The 21,320-nt window shown below is 37.3% G+C and overlaps 2 protein-coding genes and 1 pseudogene across 2 annotated transcripts; 1 reads left to right on the top strand and 2 right to left on the bottom strand.

The window, feature by feature from the left end:
• The first annotated feature begins 1,472 nt into the window (after positions 1–1,472).
• Positions 1,473–4,989, top strand: LOC147488006 (mitogen-activated protein kinase homolog NTF6-like). Its single transcript, XM_086569987.1, has 6 exons — positions 1,473–1,750; positions 1,841–1,970; positions 2,054–2,191; positions 3,090–3,422; positions 3,910–4,093; positions 4,178–4,989. The coding sequence occupies exons 1-6, from the start codon at positions 1,602–1,604 to the stop codon at positions 4,345–4,347; spliced, it is 1,104 nt and encodes a 367-aa protein (XP_086426113.1). The 5' UTR covers positions 1,473–1,601; the 3' UTR covers positions 4,348–4,989.
• A 1,805-nt stretch (positions 4,990–6,794) lies between these two features.
• On the bottom strand, positions 6,795–13,305 carry LOC147488005 (Zinc finger C-x8-C-x5-C-x3-H type family protein). The gene is made up of 8 exons (XM_086569988.1): positions 13,014–13,305; positions 12,852–12,936; positions 12,626–12,769; positions 12,431–12,519; positions 11,475–11,663; positions 11,220–11,350; positions 11,037–11,133; positions 6,795–7,437 (listed from the first exon to the last, which is right to left on the bottom strand). The coding sequence occupies exons 1-8, from the start codon at positions 13,179–13,181 to the stop codon at positions 7,264–7,266; spliced, it is 1,077 nt and encodes a 358-aa protein (XP_086426114.1). The 5' UTR covers positions 13,182–13,305; the 3' UTR covers positions 6,795–7,263.
• A 2,007-nt stretch (positions 13,306–15,312) lies between these two features.
• Positions 15,313–15,708, bottom strand: LOC147488004 (LEAF RUST 10 DISEASE-RESISTANCE LOCUS RECEPTOR-LIKE PROTEIN KINASE-like 2.4 pseudogene; annotated as a pseudogene).
• Positions 15,709–21,320: the final 5,612 nt, after the last annotated feature.

The following is a 21,320-nucleotide window of genomic DNA, read 5'->3' as shown; positions in this document are numbered from 1 at the left end:
ATGAGCGTGAAATTGAGAGTTGTGCCATGAAAACAAGCCCAACAAAAGTCCCATCCATGTGGTAATGTTGATTTTAAAAAAATTGCAACTAAAGTCCAGTCAAAATAAACCCAACCAAATTGCAACCAAAGACCAGTACCAAAAAAGCCAATCGAATTTCAGCAGAAGCCCAATCGCAATTGTTGACCACTCTAATTAGATTTGAATCTTACATTTACATATTTACCCTTGTTAAATATAACAAATTACACATAAGATCATATTAGAATATAGGTGTAATACGGGGCAGTCGGGTCAACCGCGGGTCAAATAGTGATAGGTCGAGTCGGAGCGGGTCTAGGGAATACAAATCCAGTGGTCCCTGATGGGGCGGGGCGGGTTGAAATGTCATGTCTTAGTACTACCACTCGGCCTGTTAGGTCAGCTTACAGGGCGGGTCATCCGAGTCAGGTGGAAATTGTCATTTTAACCCAATTTTATACCAAAAAAAAAAAAAAAAAAAAAAAACTTTCTAATTCTACAAGTAATATCTTTCCATTTCACAACATAAAGAAAATTAATGGAATCAATCAATGAAAAATAAACAAAAATAAAAAAATTTAACTTGAACCCAAAACCATATATATTTGAAAATTTGAAACTTCTTTATCGTGATTTTCCATTTGTAAATTGATTATCTTCCATAGCAAGATAAAATGAAAACGGGATGATCTATATATGGTACAAAACAATAAAATATAAGTTAAAAGAATTTAAAATTAATACAATGATGAATGGTTCATCTTCTCCAAAATTCGAAAGTTTAATTTGAACTCTTGATATTTGTCTAATGTTCAAACTTGAACATTTGAAATTAATGCTGAACTTATAAGTTTGTATTCATATCTCTCAAATTCCTACAAAAAGTAAAAGAAAATATAAACAAAATACAAAAATATTGGAGTTAGAGTTTTGAAACGGTGTGAGTCAATAGGGTTAGGCCAACGGCTTATGGCACGGTGTGGGTTGGGTGGCTTGATGGGTCGGGTTTGAGCATATAACCTACACCCATAGCTCGACCGCGTAGAAACAACGGTAGCGGGGCAGGGTGGATCTGTTTTCGGATCGGTGCGGGTTTGGGTTGCAGATGAAGACCGATGCCCTTATTGGGTGATGGGTCAACGTTTTTTTTAGACTCCTAGATTAGAGGGTTGTAAAAATATGAAAGAGAATACAATTGGAAGAAAAATATCCAACCCAAAACACTACTGTTACTGTTACCGGAGGAGTTTTCATTACAGAGTAAAGATATGGTGTACACTTTGATATGGATCACAATCCCACACAGTGGATACTTTTCTTTATTAAATATAAAATATAGGCAAATCTAGTGGATACTTTTCTTTATTAAATATAAAATATATCATAAAATGGAGCGTTTCCAAACTAAATTCAAAATTTTAAACTTTAGCAAGGCATAGTTTTAGTAAGTGGGAAGGCAGGCCCATTTACATTCAACCCATCCAGCTGCTTTCTACTTTTTCTCAATAAACTCTCATATTCTCTTCTTCACACATAACAGTCTCTTTGTCTTACCAATTTATACTCTCACTCAAAACTCAATGGAGGAGGAATCTATAATAGCGAAAGGAGTGTCCACATATGGTGGTAGGTACATTCAGTACAATGTTCTGGGAAACTTTTTTGAGGTCTCAGCCAAATACAGCCCTCCCATTCAACCCGTTGGTCGTGGTGCTTATGGCATTGTCTGGTAATATCAATTGTTAATGCTTCAATGACATAGAATCTTAAAATGCATATATATATATTAAGCTTGTTTGGTTATATTTGTGTTTTTCAGTTCTGCAACAAATTCAGAGACAAAGGAAGAAGTTGCAATTAAGAAAATAGGCAATGCATTCGACAATAGAATTGATGCAAAGAGGACGCTCCGCGAGATTAAACTCCTCTGCCATATGGATCATGATAATGTAATTAATAAACAAATTTGTGTGTTAATTTATGGATTTCAAATGGAAAATGAACTGAAATACTGGCTTTTGTTCTGTTGCAGGTTATCAAGATTAAGGATATTGTGTGTCCACCAGAAAGGGAAAAGTTTGATGATGTGTATATTGTGTATGAGTTGATGGATACTGATTTACACGAAATAATAAGCTCAACTCAATCATTGACTGATGACCATTGTCAGGTGACTAAACGTATTTAATTGTTTAAGTTGCAATTTCGGATAAAAAATTCGCGAAAATTATGACCAATCCTTTCTGATTGTTAATGCCAAACCTAGATGGGATATAGGAGACCACTGCCTGGGATTGATAAGCTTCTTGAGTAGTTAAAAGTACTTGTGACACATTATGTTTTTGCTTACAATTTTTAAAGTCTTAGATAGTGAACGGTCTTCTTTTCTTTAAAATAATCACTTAAGCTAGTTCACATAGTGGTTTTGCAAGTACTTATCATCTCTACCAATATCATTCGTGTCAAATTACCATCAATAGTTTCATTTCCTTTATGGTCTATCCTTTGGAAAGCCAATATTGTGACTCACATTGTCACTGAGTCACCCAATGTACCTCGAGATTGTCAAAGGCACAAGCTGAGATTTTTCTGAGAGCTAGGGAAATCATAAGAACTTAATAGATGAAATCATAAGAGATGACACGTTCAGAGCTCGTCTCTCTGTGTTTTACTGCTTACTGAGAAAGTCTAGAGTGTAGTTATTGTTCATTTATATTGTAAGCTTAAAGGTCTTTCTTCGTTTGTTTTTAATTGTAAGTCATATTTGTCGATTTCAACTCAGTAATGTTCACATGACATTTTTGTTTACAGACTAAATTGTACTTGGAAATTTGTATGCGTGAAATTAGGATGACTAATTTAATAATTTTAGAGTCAATCGATTCCAAGCTCAAGATTTTATTTGTTCATAACCATGGCCGACAGCCACTCAAGAATGTTGTAACTGAAAAAACAATTCTTCCTCTTTTACATGTGTAAGATATGTTTATAAATTTTCACCGTGATCTTTTTTTCTAGTATACATATCTCTCATTTAATTATAATTGCTCTCTGTTCTGCTTTCGCAGTATTTTCTTTATCAGTTACTGCGAGGCCTGAAATACATACACTCAGCAAATGTTCTGCACCGAGATCTGAAGCCCAGCAACCTGCTCCTCAACTCGAACTGTGACCTGAAGATTTGTGACTTTGGACTTGCAAGAACCACATCAGAAACGGATTTCATGACAGAGTATGTAGTCACACGCTGGTATCGTGCCCCTGAATTACTTCTCAACTGTTCAGAATATACTACTGCAATAGATATTTGGTCAGTTGGATGCATTTTCATGGAGATTATCAAAAGGGAGCCGCTTTTTCCTGGTAAAGACTACGTTCAACAGCTAAGAATTATCACCGAGGTAACAACCAATCCTTCCCTACTTTTTCCACCAATACCACAACTGTAGATGGATATAGGAAGGGGGAAATATAGACAATAGCGCTCCAACAAATCAGTGTAACATTGGATCAGTGACACTGGGACTAGTGGCATTATTGAAGATGATTCAATTTACCCGGCCTATATAATATGTATAGTGGAATCCCTAAAACCACATATTCTTATGTGATAGATGATTTATGCATGACTTTTACAAGCGTTACATACAGGTTGCTCTCTCTTGTGCGGTTATAAGTGTTTTACTACCTTCCCTTTGACCTAGCAGATGCTTTTATAGGTGATACGTGTGAGACTTATTATTTAGAGAAATCTAACAACAACATTTGCACCCTGCTTCCTGATTATATTTCATTCATAATAAGAGTCAAAATATCTTATTGTAGCTTTCCAATTTGCAATATTAGGATGGTTATTGACGTCCTTTCGTTTCTTTCTCCACTGAACAGCTATTAGGATCCCCTGATGATTCAGACCTTGGCTTCCTGAGGAGTGACAATGCCCGAAAGTATGTTAAGCAGCTACAGAAAATCCCAAAGCAACCATTCTCTGAAAGGTTTCCTGATGTTTCTCCCCTTGCCATTGATCTTGCAGAGAGAATGCTAGTCTTTGATCCATGTAAACGTATAACAGGTACAACTTTTCTAATCTTAGGTTGTTGATTCTTGCAAAACTTTTTGTTATTGACACATTCTTTTATGTAATATCTGAATGAAGTTGACGAAGCATTGAATCACCCATATCTAGTGGGTCTCCATGAGATCAATGAAGAGCCGGTTTGCGCGTGTCCCTTCAACTTTGATTTCGAACAATCGACTTTAAGTGAAGAAGATATCAAGGATCTTATATGGAAGGAATCTCTCAACTTCTACCAAGATAAGATGTAGTCAGTCCAAGATTTTATGTATTTTTCTCAGTTTTGACTTTTCTGGGCTAATGAAAAGAAAACAGTAGTTTTTATTCTGGCTTTGTAATTAAGTATAGGAGTGTATCTTGCCCACTATTGAATCTCTTGGTATTCCCTTGGATTTGGCGACGACTGTTCTCATCTTATGTTGAGAGCGTAGTGGTGGTGATGTAGGTCAACTTGTAGGCTCGGCTCTTGTGGACTATGATCTGATCCTACTGTGAAGGGTAGTGAATTCTCTGGCAACATGGCTCTATATCTTTTGGCTTGGTTCATGTCAGAGCTGGGTTGACTACTTGATTGCATGATTCCTAGCTTAAACTGATGGGATTTAGTCTGTAGACCTTGATATTGTTTGGCTTATGATGATTGTTTGGGGCTTCTGGGTGGAAGCTTAGGCACTTAGCAGGGTTGGTTGTGGACTTGTCTTGCGTGGAACCTCTCGCTAAGGTTGATATGCTTTGTTGTGTCTCCCTTATAGGAATAAATTGTAATAAATTGGAACTCACTTTGATGTCCACACTCGTAGGGATGTATCATGTATGTAATCTTTTTAAGATTTGGCAAATGGTACAGGTCGGGGGTCTGCCTTAACCCCACTTAACTGGTTTGAAACAGAAAAGCATAGTAGCATATCATATGCTATGTATTGCCGAAAGCAGTTAAGGAGACAGGTTTTACACAAGGGAGGGGTTCTAGGTACATATCTTATCTTAACACATAAACAAACTCAAAATTGTGAGGGCACTAATAAATTTTGGATTAGGCTAATTTTTTGTGGATATGATTCCCTAACTATTCTAAATATTGTCACAAATAATCAAAAAAATTTAAACTTGCTAAATATAGTATCCAAACTGGTGAAAATGAATTGTCTACGATTAGCCAAATTTTATAAATTGTTAATTACATTTGGCAAGTTTGGATTTTTTTATTATTCGTGACAATGTTTAGAATAGTTAGGAGATTATATCTATAAAAAATTAGCCTAATCCAAAATTTATAAATGTTCTAACGATTTTGGGTTTGTTTACGATTTTGAATTTGTTTACGTGTTAAGATAAAATATGTCAATTTACACAATGTGACATATTGGTGGACTCACACTTACTAATATTTAAGGGGTTAAGATTCTACATAGATTCGTCCGGCATGGTTTTCATTTTTCATGTAATCTAAATACATTATATATTTTTAATATCAGAAATCTCTAATCTTTGTAGATTGACATTTGGTTGTACTACTTCACCGAAAAAAAACATTTGGTTGTAGGAGGGAGAAGAGTATTGAACGGAAAAAGTAAAAAGGAGACAGACGGACTACAAACTCTCGCTCCATCCGTTGAGACGTGGACTATAGCTCTGCGTGATAGGGCGCCGGAATATAGATATAGCGAAAAGTTTTGTAACTTTTCTCACAAACTCGGTTGATAGGCTTTAAATGTGTTGGATAGTTTAGAATCTGCAAAAGAATTCACACAATTGGAAAAACTTACAACTCACCACCTGACCACCCTAAGAGCATTCCCAATGTAAGTGGATTTTCCCCTCCTCTTATCACCTCTACATAGGCAGTTTTTCTCTCTCTTTTCACCGTTTTGGTGAAAAACAAAGTGAAATTGTGCAATACAAAAGTGAAAAAAAAAACTTAGACAAATGTTGGATTCCGTCTGGAGGCTTTTTAATCGAGACGGAATGTAATATCCCGTCTGGCATTTTGTCTGAAATTAAAAAAAAAATCCGAAAAAAATTGAAAATACACGCGAAACGGAATGAAACATTCCGTCCGGAAAAAAAAACCGATTTTTTAAAAAAACACGAGACGAATCCAACATCCCGTCCAAAGATATGAAGTCAGCCACTATCTCGGTTGAAAGTTTCACCTTGGGAAAATAGTCACTAGTTATTCACTTTTGCATTGGGCACTAGTTTTCCACAAAATAGAGGTGACTATTTTCACAAACCCCCCATTTTCATCTGCATTGGGAATGCTCTAAAAAAAACTTTCCCAACTAAAATTTCCCTCCTATCAAACACTCATGATGGGAAAATTCAACAGCATAAATACATTACCATGGGTGAAGGACCACAAGAAAATTTCCCCGCTATCAAACAGATCAGCATCCTAAACTTACCAAAAGAATGAAGACAAATTTCAACATTCAATATAATTGGATTAAATTTACGTGTTATGGAAAAATATCAGCTGTTATTGATAAGCAGGTGCATTTCAGGTGCACGACCCGCCTGTGTAACAAGTTCAGCAAGATGGTTTAATAAACCAATGGGAAGATCAAGACAAAACACACCGAGTTCACTGCGATCATATAGTGGGTCGATACTATTCATTGTCATCTAATTATTATTGCTCCTCAATTATTATTTCTTGACTAGATACAACTGTCATCAAAATATTATAGGAAACACATTTGAAAAGATAACTCATGATCATGCGAAAATTAAAAGTTGTTTTCTTACAGCATTTCAACTGATAATGAAAATTGTTAAAATGTCAACTTAAGGACTTCAAACTAACATATCTGATTTATAAAAGTCATCCACAGAGTTCCTTCAAAGATTAAAAATAGGTACAACTAAAAACACATTCTCATTTCCTCGATAATATTGACAATGAAAACCTCTTCATCAAAACCTAGATTTTCATGCACTTATTCCATCCATATTATAGCATCAAAAAGGTGCTGTGGACAGAAGGATTGGCCTGGCTAAAATAAAACAGATTCCCTCCAACAGAATTGTTGACAACTATTCATCAAGCATCAAAGAATCCTATCTGGCCAATCCTTGCTCAAACTGGTGTAGTTGAATCCCAGAGTCATTCAAGTGAAGTATGCTGCATATACTGAGAATGTGTTCAAAATATGTATCTCTCAAGATTATGCCTCTATGCCAGGTTCATGAATTTGAATTGATGTTTTAGATAAGCTTGCCTCCAACTCCTCTAACTCGTCCATATCAAGTTCATCATCATCATCAAGGTTCACTTCTTCAGCATCTGCAACCGACGTTGTCGATGTACTTGTCCCCTCTGCAGCACTACTATTCTTGGCCTGATAATGATTACAACAAAATCATAAGAACATTTCCATTTAGATATGTTTGATACAAAAGAGAGGTACACCAGGAGGTGACCTAAAGTATTTTGGTTATTCTTTTTTTTTCCGGTAAGAAGTATTTTGGTTATTCAGTATCCTTCAATGGGTTTCTCCAACCACCAACCAAGTGAAAATGAAGCCTTACTCTTAAAAATATTGATAATCCTAGTCATGATGGTCATAAAAAGCATCTGCTGTTAAATTTAAGCCCTTTAGCAGGGCTTTTAATGACTGCACAACTCAAAAAAAAGAGAGGGAGAGGGGTGGGTCCCAGGAAAATTTTGGAGATGGCTGAAGGATTTGGGCTTTAGATCCCTTGGTGAAATTTTATAAATTTCTTTGCAGTACTGTGAAACATAACTGTAGCAAATGAGATTCATCAGCAGCCTGAGAGTATACAAGGTGATCTCCTCACCAATAAATCAGAAAAGGTCAATATCATACTATCTCAAGAAACCAGCTAAACTGACAACTACTCAAGATTTGAACGAGCATAAAGCCCAAAAGTGAAGAATACCGTACAATCAATCCACCTAAAGCCAGGTTTCAGCTCAATATTCAGAAAAGGCTCAACATCATGCAATCTCAAGCAAGCAGCTAAATGGACAACTACTAAAGATTTCAACAAGCATTATTAAGCCCAATGGTGAAGTATACCGTAAAACTAATCCACCTAAAGCCAGGTTTTGGCAGTTTGTCACATGATCTTCCTCACATTGCTATCCCGAGAAAGGATAATCCAGCCAAAAGTCAGGGGTCTTCTTAATGAGATATATACTAGTTATCCTGTGGGGCAGTGAAACTACCGTGGGTAGTTTCACAATCTATTGGGAACGACAATTCTGGATACGGCCAATGACAAACCTTCATCAAGATTGAAAGTGTATCATGAAAGACAAGTGTATTGTACCTACTAATAAAGATTAAAAAAATCTGCATTCCCCATACGCCATCTAAACTTCCCATTTTCTCTCCCCCGCAAATTTCCTACGATTTGAGAAGACTGAGAGACTTGTACTATATATTTTCAAGCATCTCCATTTTGTTGCAGGGAAGACTTTTGCTCCTAATCATGTTGTAGATCTACAGACCTTTCAATTTTACTGAACTTGAGTGACATTGACACAAATGAAGTATCCGACGTGGAAAACTACCAATAACTGAGGTCAATAACCTTCAATATGTCCGAGTGTCTTCTCTGACGCGTATACGTAGGATGCAGATTGTTTGGAAAATATATGGCACATCAATGTTGAATAGCCAAAAACAGACATGTGGGCTTCAAAGGGGTTTTAGAAAGTACAAAGGAAATTTGACAATTCCAAAAATGAATATAATATTCAATATAATGTTTCAATGTTAGATATAGCAATTGGTGATTAGTTAATTAAATATCAACCAATGTTGTGTCTACCATTTCTTCGTATTATTAAATAGTAATGCATGATACTCGGGTCAAATAAATAAAAAATTGAGGTTTGATATCAACATAGACACCTCAACCCAGTCAATTGGTATGATAGATAATCCAAACACTATAAAATTTCTGATGAGATCCACTAAGTACACAGACTTCCATGTCCCAACTATTGCCCATTAAATTATGTTACCACCTCAACTAGCCCAAAAAACATCTATCTTACTACCTAAAATTCCTATGGACTAATGGAGTCAGTAACAGTGGAATTTGATGTGCTTGCACCATTAAAATATTAATATCCAAGAAGACACTTCCCCACTCTTTTCTCTTTATAATTACTAATTAGTGAAGAAATCCCACCTCAAATGGGTTCCCCACACACGGCAGACAAAATAAGTTACATTGCTCTTTGGTCTCTTACCTATTAACGCCCAGATCAAATCATTTCCATCCCAAAGTTTTGACACCTTACCATGTGGCAGCATTCTACTTTCAAGTTTCAATACATTGTGCTAATATATATTTCAAGAACATAAAACCGAAATTTAGATAAGTGTATTATTTTTCATGAATATTTTTTCAGAAAGTTACTTTTTAGCATAAAATAAAATCAATTTAATGTTAGATTTTCAATGAAAAATTAGTCTCTGATCAAAATTAATGTAATAAATCCATCAAGATCCAAAAATAATTAAATAGATAAATATTAAAAGGAAAATAAGTTAATCACGCGTGCATCAAAATAGTAAAGAAATAAACAAAAAGGACTTCAAGAAGAATCCTAAGTTTGAAAAAAAAGAATTATTCAAGCTTTTTTTAGGTAATAAATCAGAATCTCACTAACCAGAGGGGAGAGGGAGGTGTACATACAACTTAAATCTATCAAAAGAAAGACTTTTCTTCTCTACCTCACAAGAAACCCGAAACATAAGGCTTCAACATGGAGAATAATCAACTCAACATCTCCATTCTACACCATACCTTATTTACCTCTAGTCCTCGTATAGCCTTGTCAGATGTAGTGTCCCAAATAGACCAGCATACCATAGAAATGGCCAAAAGATGGTCCCAAGATTTAAAAAGACAGGAGATATTTATCTCCCCAAAACAATTAGAAACATAGCTATGTGCAAAGTGTTGCAGTACTGCTAGTAGTTAGTGCAGTTAGTAGTTCATATCCTCCGGATAAAGTAAAGAATTACTCCAGTGGATCTTGAGCGAACTCAAGGGACAGACTACAATGTACGGAATTATATGATGAAACAACTTCAAATTCAAGGCTCAAAGTTAGATTTCTCGCTTTCGTGAAAGCTTCCCTTTTAAAAAATTCTCACCTTTAATGAAAAGGTTCGTATTTTGAACTGTTGCTACACATGCATTATTAGTTATATAAAATGGAAATTGGAAAGATACAAAATAAGTACGCTCCCTCTCTAGAACTATACAGCTGGGTGTAAAGTAGGGATGTGTTTCTATATGGCAAAGGTAAATGACAAGGATTATTTACATGTATTGAGACGGAACCAAGATTGGTTTCAGCCCAAATCACATTGACATGGAGACGTGGTCGGTGTCCAACACGGGACCTATATAAAGTATGTACCTACGGGGACACTACTAATTTAAAAATAAAACTATTACTATCTTTTAGTTACACAACTAATTTTTGGGCTCAAGATCTTACAAAGCCCCTCACAAATAAATAACTATGAAAGTGGCATATCATGAAGTTGCAACTATGTTAATAGATTTCTTAGTCTTTTGGGGTATAGAAGAAACCCACGGGAATGACCCACTTTAGGAAAAACTTGTAAAGAAAATAGGAGTCCACATGGGAAATTCTGCTGCTAATAAATTATTCAATAGAATATATTTCAAAGGAAACTTTTAATAAGGGCGCGCTGCATGAGAAATTCAGAGCTTCCTAAATCAAAATAGAAATGCTGTAATTCCATATCTCCTCCCCAGGTTTCCCTAAATGATCTGCACTAAATATATGGTTCTTGCAGAAAAGCATCCGTGTCCATTCAAACACACCCTAAATATACATATCCTATTTCTTCATCAACCTTGAAATTCTTACGTTAACATATGTGTTTTCACTACATAAACAAAGAAAACCCGAAAACATTACCTTCTGTCTGTCATCAGGATCTTCCCGTTGGTATTTCTCATATGCCTCCGCATCATCAACGAACAGACTAGCATCAGATAGAAACAGCTCGCGACCACTGTCATGTACAAGGGGTTTAGATTAACTGACAGCGGTTACGTGGAACACCTAGCAAATTAAGATATAACTGACAAAATTTAATACCTCATGCGGTCATTCTTTGCCCTGTCAGCTCGCTGTTCGGCAAGGCCAGCTTCTTTTAGATCTATCTTTTTCTTCTTCCATTCCATAAACAATTCCGTCGTCATCGGAGTTGTAGTTGCCACTTTTGCACGCTATGGATGAAACCCAATATATTATCTTAGTATGATTTCAAATCAATGCAACAGATGGAAAACATAAAACTAAAGAGGATGCTAAGATCCTGGCCATACAACAAAGAGGTAATTATAATAGTACCTGATTTTCAATCTCATCCTCAACTGATATCTTCTCACCTTCTTCCTCCAACAAAGCCTTCATTTGAGATTTCAACACATATCCTGGGGGAAGAGCGTGTCTGTACATGCAGGTGGTGTTACCATTTGGACAGGACCAAAACCAACCATACTGTTTCTTTTCCACTGCTTCCAGAAAAAATTTGCAAACCTACTCACCAGAATAGTACTTAAGAATGTCACATTCTCTACAGAGAGAAATGAATAGAAACTAAAGACACAGGATGGATTTTCTATAAAACCAGGATAGCAACAATCAATCAGGGTACAGCATCCAAAAGCTAATAAGTCGACAGCAAAGTTGAAGATTTTGTTGTTGGGATACTAAAGCAGATCGTGATAAACTGCACCATTAGTAATCAATTCATAAATCACAACCAAATGTGAAATCAAACAAGTTTTTGTACCATAGATTGTATAGAGTAATCTGACTTCATTGAGAAACAAAAAAGCATTCCAAGCAAATGACTATACAATTTGGGGAAGGATAAAAAAAAATCATCTATCTGAAGTTGTTCTAATCATGTGACCAAAAACATGGCCCTATTTATATAGCTGAATCCATCTACTCAAGTTGATGAAACAGTCAAATTGATGCATGGTCATTATGTAGCTATATTCAACTTGATGATAGAGCAGACTTAGTTATGGATCTGAACTTATCTATGTGACACTTGCTATCCATGCATGATAAAAATTGTCAATTCAAAAGGAATTTCATCGACATGGTCTGCTACTCATAATCACAAGTCATGCCGTCACCTAGGACTAAAAAATGAAAGAAGACAGAAACAAGAAACTTATATATAGCAATTAAAAGAAACTAAATGAAGCCTGCATCTATCATGAGTGGGAAAATCATTATGCACCAAATCATTTATCAAAAACTCAAATGCCAAATAGAGCGCAAAGACATACAATTTCAGTGGGTTTGTTTTGGTTGTATTCATTCTGTTTCGACTCCACAACCTTCTCAAGCATCTCTTGATCCCAGTCGTCCATAGTGTCTAAACCAAGCAAAAGTAAACAAACAAAAAAACAATGTGACCAACAGAAACATCAAACATCAAACAACAAAGAAATGAAACCATAAGATTAAAATTGTATCACCACCTTCATCATCACGCTTATCACTATAAATATCAATCTTTTCACCCTTTCTCTGAATATTCAAATCATGAGAAAATTTACACTTAAACCCCTTCACACACTGCCCCGCTTTAAAAAACTCGCACAATATCGACTTGGGATCAACACCTGTTTTTTCACACCATAATAATAATCATCGTCACACTAAAAAAAAATGCCGACATTCTATACAAAAAAAAAAAAAAAATACCAGGTGGAACTTTAGGCTGACTAACAGCCACCTTAAATAAATCATTCAGTTCCTTCTCTCTTGCCTTCTCCTCATCCTTCTTTTTCTGTAACCAATTCCCAAAACAGAGCAATGCAATCAATATAAAATAAAAAAAGGTACAACTTTTGTTTTTTGTATTACCTTTGCAGCTAGCTTGGTTGGGTCGGGCTTGGGTTGAGCGGATTGGTGAAGAGACTGAACATATTTCTGAACGTTTTTGCTTTTATTTTTGTTTTTTAATCCAAAAGTTTTATCTTCTAATACTTTCTGCTTCTTTGCCACATCACTTTTCGATTGCTTTGGAGGCATATTTTTTTTTTGTTTTTTCACTCACACTCTCTTCAGCATCAATTTTATTTTTTTTTGCTACTAGGGCGCTGTTTGGGAAAGAGGAAGGAGATTGTACGAAGTATAGTGAAAACAATCTGGACCGGCCAGAGTACCACCAGGTTACTCCGCTTGGTTATTAGGCCCAAGCCCACGCGACACTTGACAAACGGCTTTGTACATTTGAATATTTGATTAAACACTTTATTGGCATAGTATACAATGTACTATACATGTTTTTGCACTTTGGATACTATACAATTTTCTAGGCACTAAACTACATTGTACTATCAAAAAATTATCACTTTGCGACTTGGAAGTATTTCCGGTCAATTTTTGCTGATGTGGCCACCGGCCTATGCCATGTGTCCGGCCATCTAGACATGTGGCATTTTTGAAATACACGTGACCTGTTACCTCAATTTGAAAACTTGAAACACTAAGTCTCAATTGGGAGTTTAACCTTCTTCCTCAATTTGAAAACCCTAACTCTCAATTTGAAAACCCTTATCTTCTTTTCTCTTATCCAATTTCTTTCTTCTTCCATATCTTGTTTTGTTTTTGCAGTACTGAACTCTTCTATTTTCTCTTCACATTTCTCCTCTGCTTGTGTTTTCACATTGACCATTTTTTCTTCTTTCTTCTCGTCTTCATCCGAGTTTGTAATATCCATTGCCTCTTTCGTCGTTTCTTCCTTTCTCTTCTCTCTTTTCGTTTTCACAACACCATTTTCTTCTTGTTTATTTATCCGCTACGTTTTTCAAAGATAGCCTTCTCTTTTTCTTTTCCTCGATTCAGTTTTCACAATCTCCGACGCTTGTGGTTTTCTTGTAAACATATTCTACGAGTTTAAGTGGACTGAGTGCTACGCCTTTCACAGCTTACTTGGGAGCTGTTTAGATGAGCATCCGCAGAATAAACTCCTGAAATTTTTAAAGAAGAAAACAAATTACATTTGGTCGTAAGATATCAAGATAAAAAAAGAATGATAATTGATAAAGAAACTTGATGAATTTGGTCGTAAGCCACCTTCCACTCTTTTTAGATGTTTCAAAATCTTTTGAGCACAAGCTTCACAAAGGCATGTAGACCTTTAACACCACAAGAATCAACTGATGAGATATTGAAAAATAGATATATGTTAGCAAGAAATGCTAAAAGAAACATGGTATTATTTGATCGAAATCAGAAATGTTTGAACCTTTTCCTTCGCTCTTCAGTTTTGACGCCCCAAATTTTATCCTCTTCGGGCCTTTGTTCTCAACTTCAACCGTAGGTTCAAGGGACGAATGTACATTCTCAACTTGTCCGTGACATGAGTGCACCAAAATAAATCATAAAAAAAACAAATGCAAATAAGCGGGGGCACTATATAATGCCACATCAAACTCTTTTTTCCGAATCGACTTTGTTTCATGTGACTCAACATTTTTATAAATTTTATGCAAATGTGATACTGAGGGAGTTTGAATATGCTTCAATCAAATGATCCGAAATTTTTCTTCAAATAATCAACATATTATATGACCTTAAGTTAGACAAGATGCCTCATCAAACATATAAGAACAAGGTTCTATACGCATATATCCACCACTAAATCTGTCAAAAAATAATATATGTATATAGGAAAAGAAGTATAACAACGCTTAGTGATCATACCGCTCATCAAGGCCGAGAGAGACTTTTGAAGAAACCCGTGAATAAGACAACTTCATAGGAGCTAGTAGACCGGTTCTAGGCGAACCATATCTAGTGATGCTTGTCTTTGGAAGAGACCAGGACGGCATAGTCTCGGTGCTTGCTAAAGTCATCGACGAGCCTACACCAAGAGATCGATGTGCAAATGGATTGGGAGGCTTACCTAACTTGTATTTCCCCAAGAATCTTCTTCACCATCGTGCTCATAGAAGGCCTCTCTTGAGGCAAGTAATCGGGCACACCATAGTGCGACCAAAGCCAATATCTTTGCATTTTCTCTATCCTTCTCCCCAATGCAACAGTTTTCCATAATTTCATCAAGTGTCCTTTCTCATACTTATCCCAAACTTGTCTCGAAACCAAAATTTTCCTTCGCCTTAAACTGTTATTAAAATTTCTCCTCCTCCCTAGAACTTCAAACAAAGATCATGCCAAAACTCAGAATGTCACATTTGTAAGACACAGTGGTGGCATCCACACCTCTGGGGCTGCATAACCGGGGTTCCTCTAAATCCAAAAGGTGACATGGCTCAAATCTCTCATTACAAAGCTTAGCCATTCCAAAATCCGTAACCTTAGGACAAAGATTTGAGTCGAGAAGCACATTCCCAAATTTTATGTCATAGTGAATTATTCGCATATGGCAATTCTCGTGCAAATACGAGAGCCCCTTTGCTGTATCAATTGCAATACCATACAACTGCTCCCACTCCACATTAAGGCGGTTCTCATATAAAATCTTGTCCAACGATCCATTCTCCATATACTCATAGATAAGTGATTTCATCTCAAAGATCAAAGCAAAACCCATAGAGTCTAACTAAGTTTCGATGGTAAGTTCTGCCCATTGTGCTCACTTCACCCATGAATTGGTTTTTCAAGACATCTGGCACATTGTCTTTCAGTACCTTAACAGCTATTTGCACACTAACCTACTCGACTAGACAAATTAGGGTTTCTGATGAAGTCTCCAATTTTTGGGCGCTAATCAAAAGAGAGGGAAAAGTTGGAGAGGGAAAATGCGGGAAATGACATTCAACTTGTTGGCTATTCAGCTTGTGTGGCAAATGTCAACACATGTTTTTTATAATAAATAAAATGACATGTCTCCACATAAGATTATAAAACCTCCAAATTTGGCCACATCAGCAAATTTTGGCCAGAATATTTGCCCAGGTCGCAACCTGAATTTTTTTTGATAGTACAATGTAGTTTAGTGCCTAGAAAATTGTATAGTATCCAAAGTACAAAAACATATATAGTACGTTGTATACTATGCCAATTAAGTGTTTCATTAAACACCAACCTTGACAAAAAACAAGAGACTCATTTGTTGCCAAAGTTGCTGAAATTTGATTGAAGATGATTTTCATCAAATTTTAGAACTGATGTTTGAGTTGGTATCACCTTATGCGTTCCTGCTACCCTACTGGTCAATGATTAATGGTCTATATAAGGCGGTTGGGCGGTGATTGGTATTGTACTCGATCGGTGGCATAGCCTCGCTCTCCTTTGTTGAAGCATAGTTTCTTTTCCTTGAACTCGAATTCCCTCTAGCTCTCTTCTTTCGATCTCCTTAACTTTAGATTTTCTTCTCTTTTTATACCTCGGTCCAAGCGCTTCTATAACACCCCGTCTTTTTATTTGCTTTTTCTATAATAATATAAATATTAATATTAATAATAATGTAAATAGAAAACAGAAATAGGATATCCAGTAGTTTTGAAAAAAAAGCCCGTAAGTAAGTAGATAGGTTTAAAACCCGGGTTTTTCGGAGAGGTTTGAAAAACTAGAAAATAGGGGTTCCTCACGTAGAGTTTTTTTGGAGAAAAACAAAACGAGAGAAAAAAAAGGGGAGAGTTTTACCGAGAGAAAAAAAGGAGGTTTGAACCAGAAAGATCGTCCAGTTTCGCGAGACGGTCGATTTCGATTTCGGGGAGCTGTTCGGGCTGTTCGATTTTTACAGTGAGTAGTCATATTTTTATTTCTATTTCACCTCACCTTGAGATTTACAGTTTTATGGGTACGAGGAAAAACCTAGGTTTCCCCTCAGTATTTTTGTTCTGCATATTCTTCGATTGTGGTTTTTCTGTCGAATTGATAAACATGTTATTCTACATACCGTTTTTTTTACATACCGCTTGTTAGTTTGTTTTCTTTGGCTATGAACAGATTGACGATTTACGATTCGTGAATTGGGTCGGATGGAGAGTTGTGGGTTCGAGGTTGTCAAAACCTTGAACCCACCCAAAACGCCTTTTCTTGTTTTCATTGAAGTCGGTCCCAGATCCATGTTTTCTGAACTCTTTTAAGTTGTCTTTGTATATGTGTGGAACTGTTAAACCGTTGTTGGGTTGAGAGGGATTGTTGAGGATGAATAGGGTGCTTTGTTGGGATGAGGATTGGGTGTCTTTGTTGAAGCTCTAAGAGCTTCAATGGTGACCAAACCGGCTCCGCGCTTTTGATTGTTTGGGTTGGTTTTGTTTGGATGCATTTTGTTTAGATTTTGTTGTGAGGTTAGGTTGTTGGGTTGAGGGGATTGTTGGTGGTGGATTGGGTGTTGGAAATTTGACAATTGAAGCTTGAAAAGAGAGCTTTAATGGCGCCGGGTCAATTTCTTCAAGATAAATGAGAATGGTGAATTGTTGATATGGGTAGCTAGGGTTTTTCTCCCCCCGAACCAAACCGCTGGGTTTCTTTTTGCCATGGATGGCCGGTGGTGGTCGTGGTGGTGGTCGGTGGTGGTTGTTTGAAATCGGAGAGGAAGGAGATGAACAAGAAAGCCAAAACGATTTTGGGCTTGGGCCAAAATCGTGGGCTATTATCTCTTTGTTTTGGATTTTTAAAATTTGACTTTTAGATTAGACTATGGGCCTTAGGATTTGGGCTTTTGGGTTTTTGGAGTTTAGGCCGGGTTGACCAGAGTTGACTGTTGACTTTGACCAGTTGACCCGAAAATTTGACTTTTCCTAAAATTATGATTCGGGTCTAATAGGATAAGTCTAGGACTATTAACGGTTTGACCTTAGGCTAGGACCTTTATAAATATACATGTAATGCGTGTATTTCTTCGCTTTGTGATTTTTCAGTCTTTTGCGATACACAACGTTATGACACTTATACATTCATGAAATTAATAACGCGTAAACCAAAATTAATTGAATCAAGATATTCCTACGTTCTCTGAAATAATATATACAATAAAATACAATAATGCGTAAACAAAACTTACCGCACCCTTTTAGAACTCTCCACGCCTCAAGTTTTAGAATTGAGTTTATGACTGATTAAGTCATATGTAGGTGGGCATTTATTGAATGTGCCATAAATGGCCCGTTAGTGTTATATAAGGGTATTCATTGAATGTGCCATGAATGACCAAATTGTAGTGGACTGCCCTAAAGAGGAACTAAGGTATTTAGCCTTGCGGGTTAGTTGTATTCCTTGAATGTACGGGAATGTAGGATTGGGTATTCCTTGAATGTGGCGCAGAATGACCCAGGGCATTCATTGAATGTGCCATGAATGGCCCGTTAGTGATAGGATAGGTATTCATTGAATGTGCCATGAATGACCTGAAGTTTTGTGCCCAAAGAGGTCGTGAAATATGTGTATGAAAGCCCAAAGATGGCTATGATATTGTGATATTCGGTGGGAGAGGCACACGAAAATGTGATTTGGCAAATGTGTGGAGTGCAAATCGTGGAGTAGGTACTAAAGGGTGGGTGTATAAGAAAAGTAATTGATTAATTGATAAGAGAAATGGATTTGTTTATACGAGTGTGCTTGGGTTTACCTTTGAATACATATAGAATATCTACATATGTTATATATACAAGTTCTAACTTTCTTTTGCAGGAGGGTAGGACTTAATAATATTTTGTGCAGGGACGCGGTCCTACCCTTATACAGCAGTGGATATCGGTAAGTGTAATTCAATTATTTAGATATTAAAAGGAGTTATTAGAATGAGTTAATACAATGGAAGTTAATAAAATGAAAGTTTTGCTTGGGAAAAAACTATGCCAGTTGAGATGACGAACTAACCGCCTTCCAAGCCGAATGATTAGGTTATGATAGATTTAAAGTGTTAGTTGAATAAGTAAAGTATGAAATGTTTATATGTATTTAGTCTACTCATACCAAAGAAATTCAATTTGGTTCACCCATGTTTGCTTTGTTTTGGCAACGTGGGTGTGTTCTTGGGAACATAGGTGGAAGGCAGTGGAACCGCGGCGTGTGATTGGGATTAGATTCGCGTGCCTGGAGCGGTCCGTTAGTTTTCTTTTAGGTTTGATTTCTTTGTTGGAAGAATGTAATAACGTAGTTTATTTTTTTATGGCATGAGGACATGGTAGTGATGAACTTTAATTGGAGAGTTGTTTGATGTTTTATTTGGAAGGATGTTATCTTAATAAAGAGATTTCGGATAATTATTGGGATTATTTTATTTTAAGTTGTTTCTTTTATGACATGGCTATTAGGGTTTGTATGTGTAATATTCTCCGTCATAGTCTGGGTTTTTAAACAAGTGAACCTAGTGATGTTTGAGATAATTATATTTCAAATATTCACTTTGTTATTGTTTAGAAATTCGGGCCGTGACATTTTGGCATCGGGCCTAGGTTAGCTTAGTGTTGGAAAGTCTAAGTGATCCTCGGATGTGGAATATGGGTTATAGTGTGGAGAGTTTTGGATATATGTGAATATTAATGGGAGTTTTGTTTGAACTGTAGATCATGGTTGAGACACAAAATGGTAATACCACTGGACCTGCAGTGAACACTCCAAAGATCTGAGATGTCGAGTACAAATTGAATCGGTTGTTGCGGGCTATCGCGAGAATAACCATCCGGCCAGGGAGATCCTTTTGCTAAGCGCAATAAGGAGTTTGGTACTCTTGGTGGGCAGCGATTTACTGGTGTTGGGAATGCGATTGCAGCGGAGTCTTGGATTCAAAGTTGTGAAAATGTGTTTGAGCGTATGCGCCTTTACTTGAGGTTCGAGCGAGGAGTTGGCGTTCACCAACTTGATGACGCCGCTAGGTTTTGGTGGCGAAGCTCACCCCTAGTCCGACACTAGAACTTTGACTTGGGAAGACTTCAAGATTAGATTTGAGAGTAAGTTCATTCCCCGAGGCAAGAAAAAAGCGGTTGGCTCAACAGTTCTCTGAGTTGACTCAAGACGGGAAGTCTGTGACTGGGTATGTGACCAAGTTTAATGAGTTATCAAGGTTTGCTCCCTATCTTGTGGATACTGACAAGAAGAAAAACCAAAAGTTCATACGTGGGTTAGAGAGTCACTTGTCCGGCAAGTTGATTCCTTTTGATGGGGACACTTTTGATCGTGTGTTGGACTTGGCCTTGAGATATGAGGAGCAGAATGCAGCCATAAGAGAGTCGAGGGGGAAGAGGAAGTTTGGTGAGATACCAGTTGTTGGTCCTAGGCCTTTTGAGAGCAGGCAGCCGAATCGGTTTAGGCCTTACGATGTACCTCAAAGGGTTCCGTTTCAGAGACCACCATCCCAGGGGTTTCAGGGAGGATTTCATCAGCAGGGTGTATTCCGACCCCAGGGAGGATTTCATCAGCAGGGTGGTTATAGGCCACCGGGGCAGACTGGAGGCTATAGACCTCAGGGGAATCGATGGCGCAGGCAAAGTCCGCAAGCTTTCGGTCGAGCTCCCGCTCTTCCGTATCGACCAGCATCATTACTTTTACCTGCACCAGCACCCACTCTCAGAGCCATAGTTCCCCGAAAAGGGCTTTGCCGGGAGTGTAGCGGTGGGGCATTTATCTCGTTATTGCCCTACCAAGCGGGAAATCGCCAGAACGAGCACCGGCCGAAGACTCGTCTTTGCTAGAGCCTATGCAGCTATGCGGGACACGGAATGTTGAAGGTACCTTTAGTTCATCTCGGTTTACATTCAGAGTTTTGTTTGATTCGGTGCTTCACATTCCTTTATATCTCGTCGGATGTTGAGAAAGAAAGTTTTAAAACTACCCTTTACCTAAGCCCCTTGTGTGTTGAGACACCGTTAGGAGGTTCTCGTTACCTTATATGACGAAAGTGCAAAGGTTTTAAGTTGTGTTTCTTAGACCGTATCTTTATGGTAGACTTGATCGTGTTGGGGTTTGAGGGTTTCCATTTCATACTTGGTATGGACCGGTTGACACGCTATCATGTTACCTTGGATTGTCGCGAGGAGGGAGGTTATAGTGAATACACCGGCATGCCGAGGTTGATTCACACCGTGTTAGTAAGGAGGACTTCGATGATGTCTAGCTTCACTCGCTTTCATAGAGATACCCACGAGGGATATCGCTGATGTGGAAGTAGTGAGAGACTTCGAGGATGTTTTTCAGAGATTCCGGGGTTGCCACCCAAGAGGGAGGTGGAGTTTCGATAGACTTGTTACGGGGACT

This window comes from Coptis chinensis, chromosome 7, assembly GCF_015680905.1.
Source record: "Coptis chinensis isolate HL-2020 chromosome 7, ASM1568090v1, whole genome shotgun sequence".
In the NCBI taxonomy this organism is placed as follows: domain Eukaryota; kingdom Viridiplantae; phylum Streptophyta; class Magnoliopsida; order Ranunculales; family Ranunculaceae; genus Coptis; species Coptis chinensis.
This window is presented reverse-complemented; position numbering and strand designations above follow the sequence as displayed.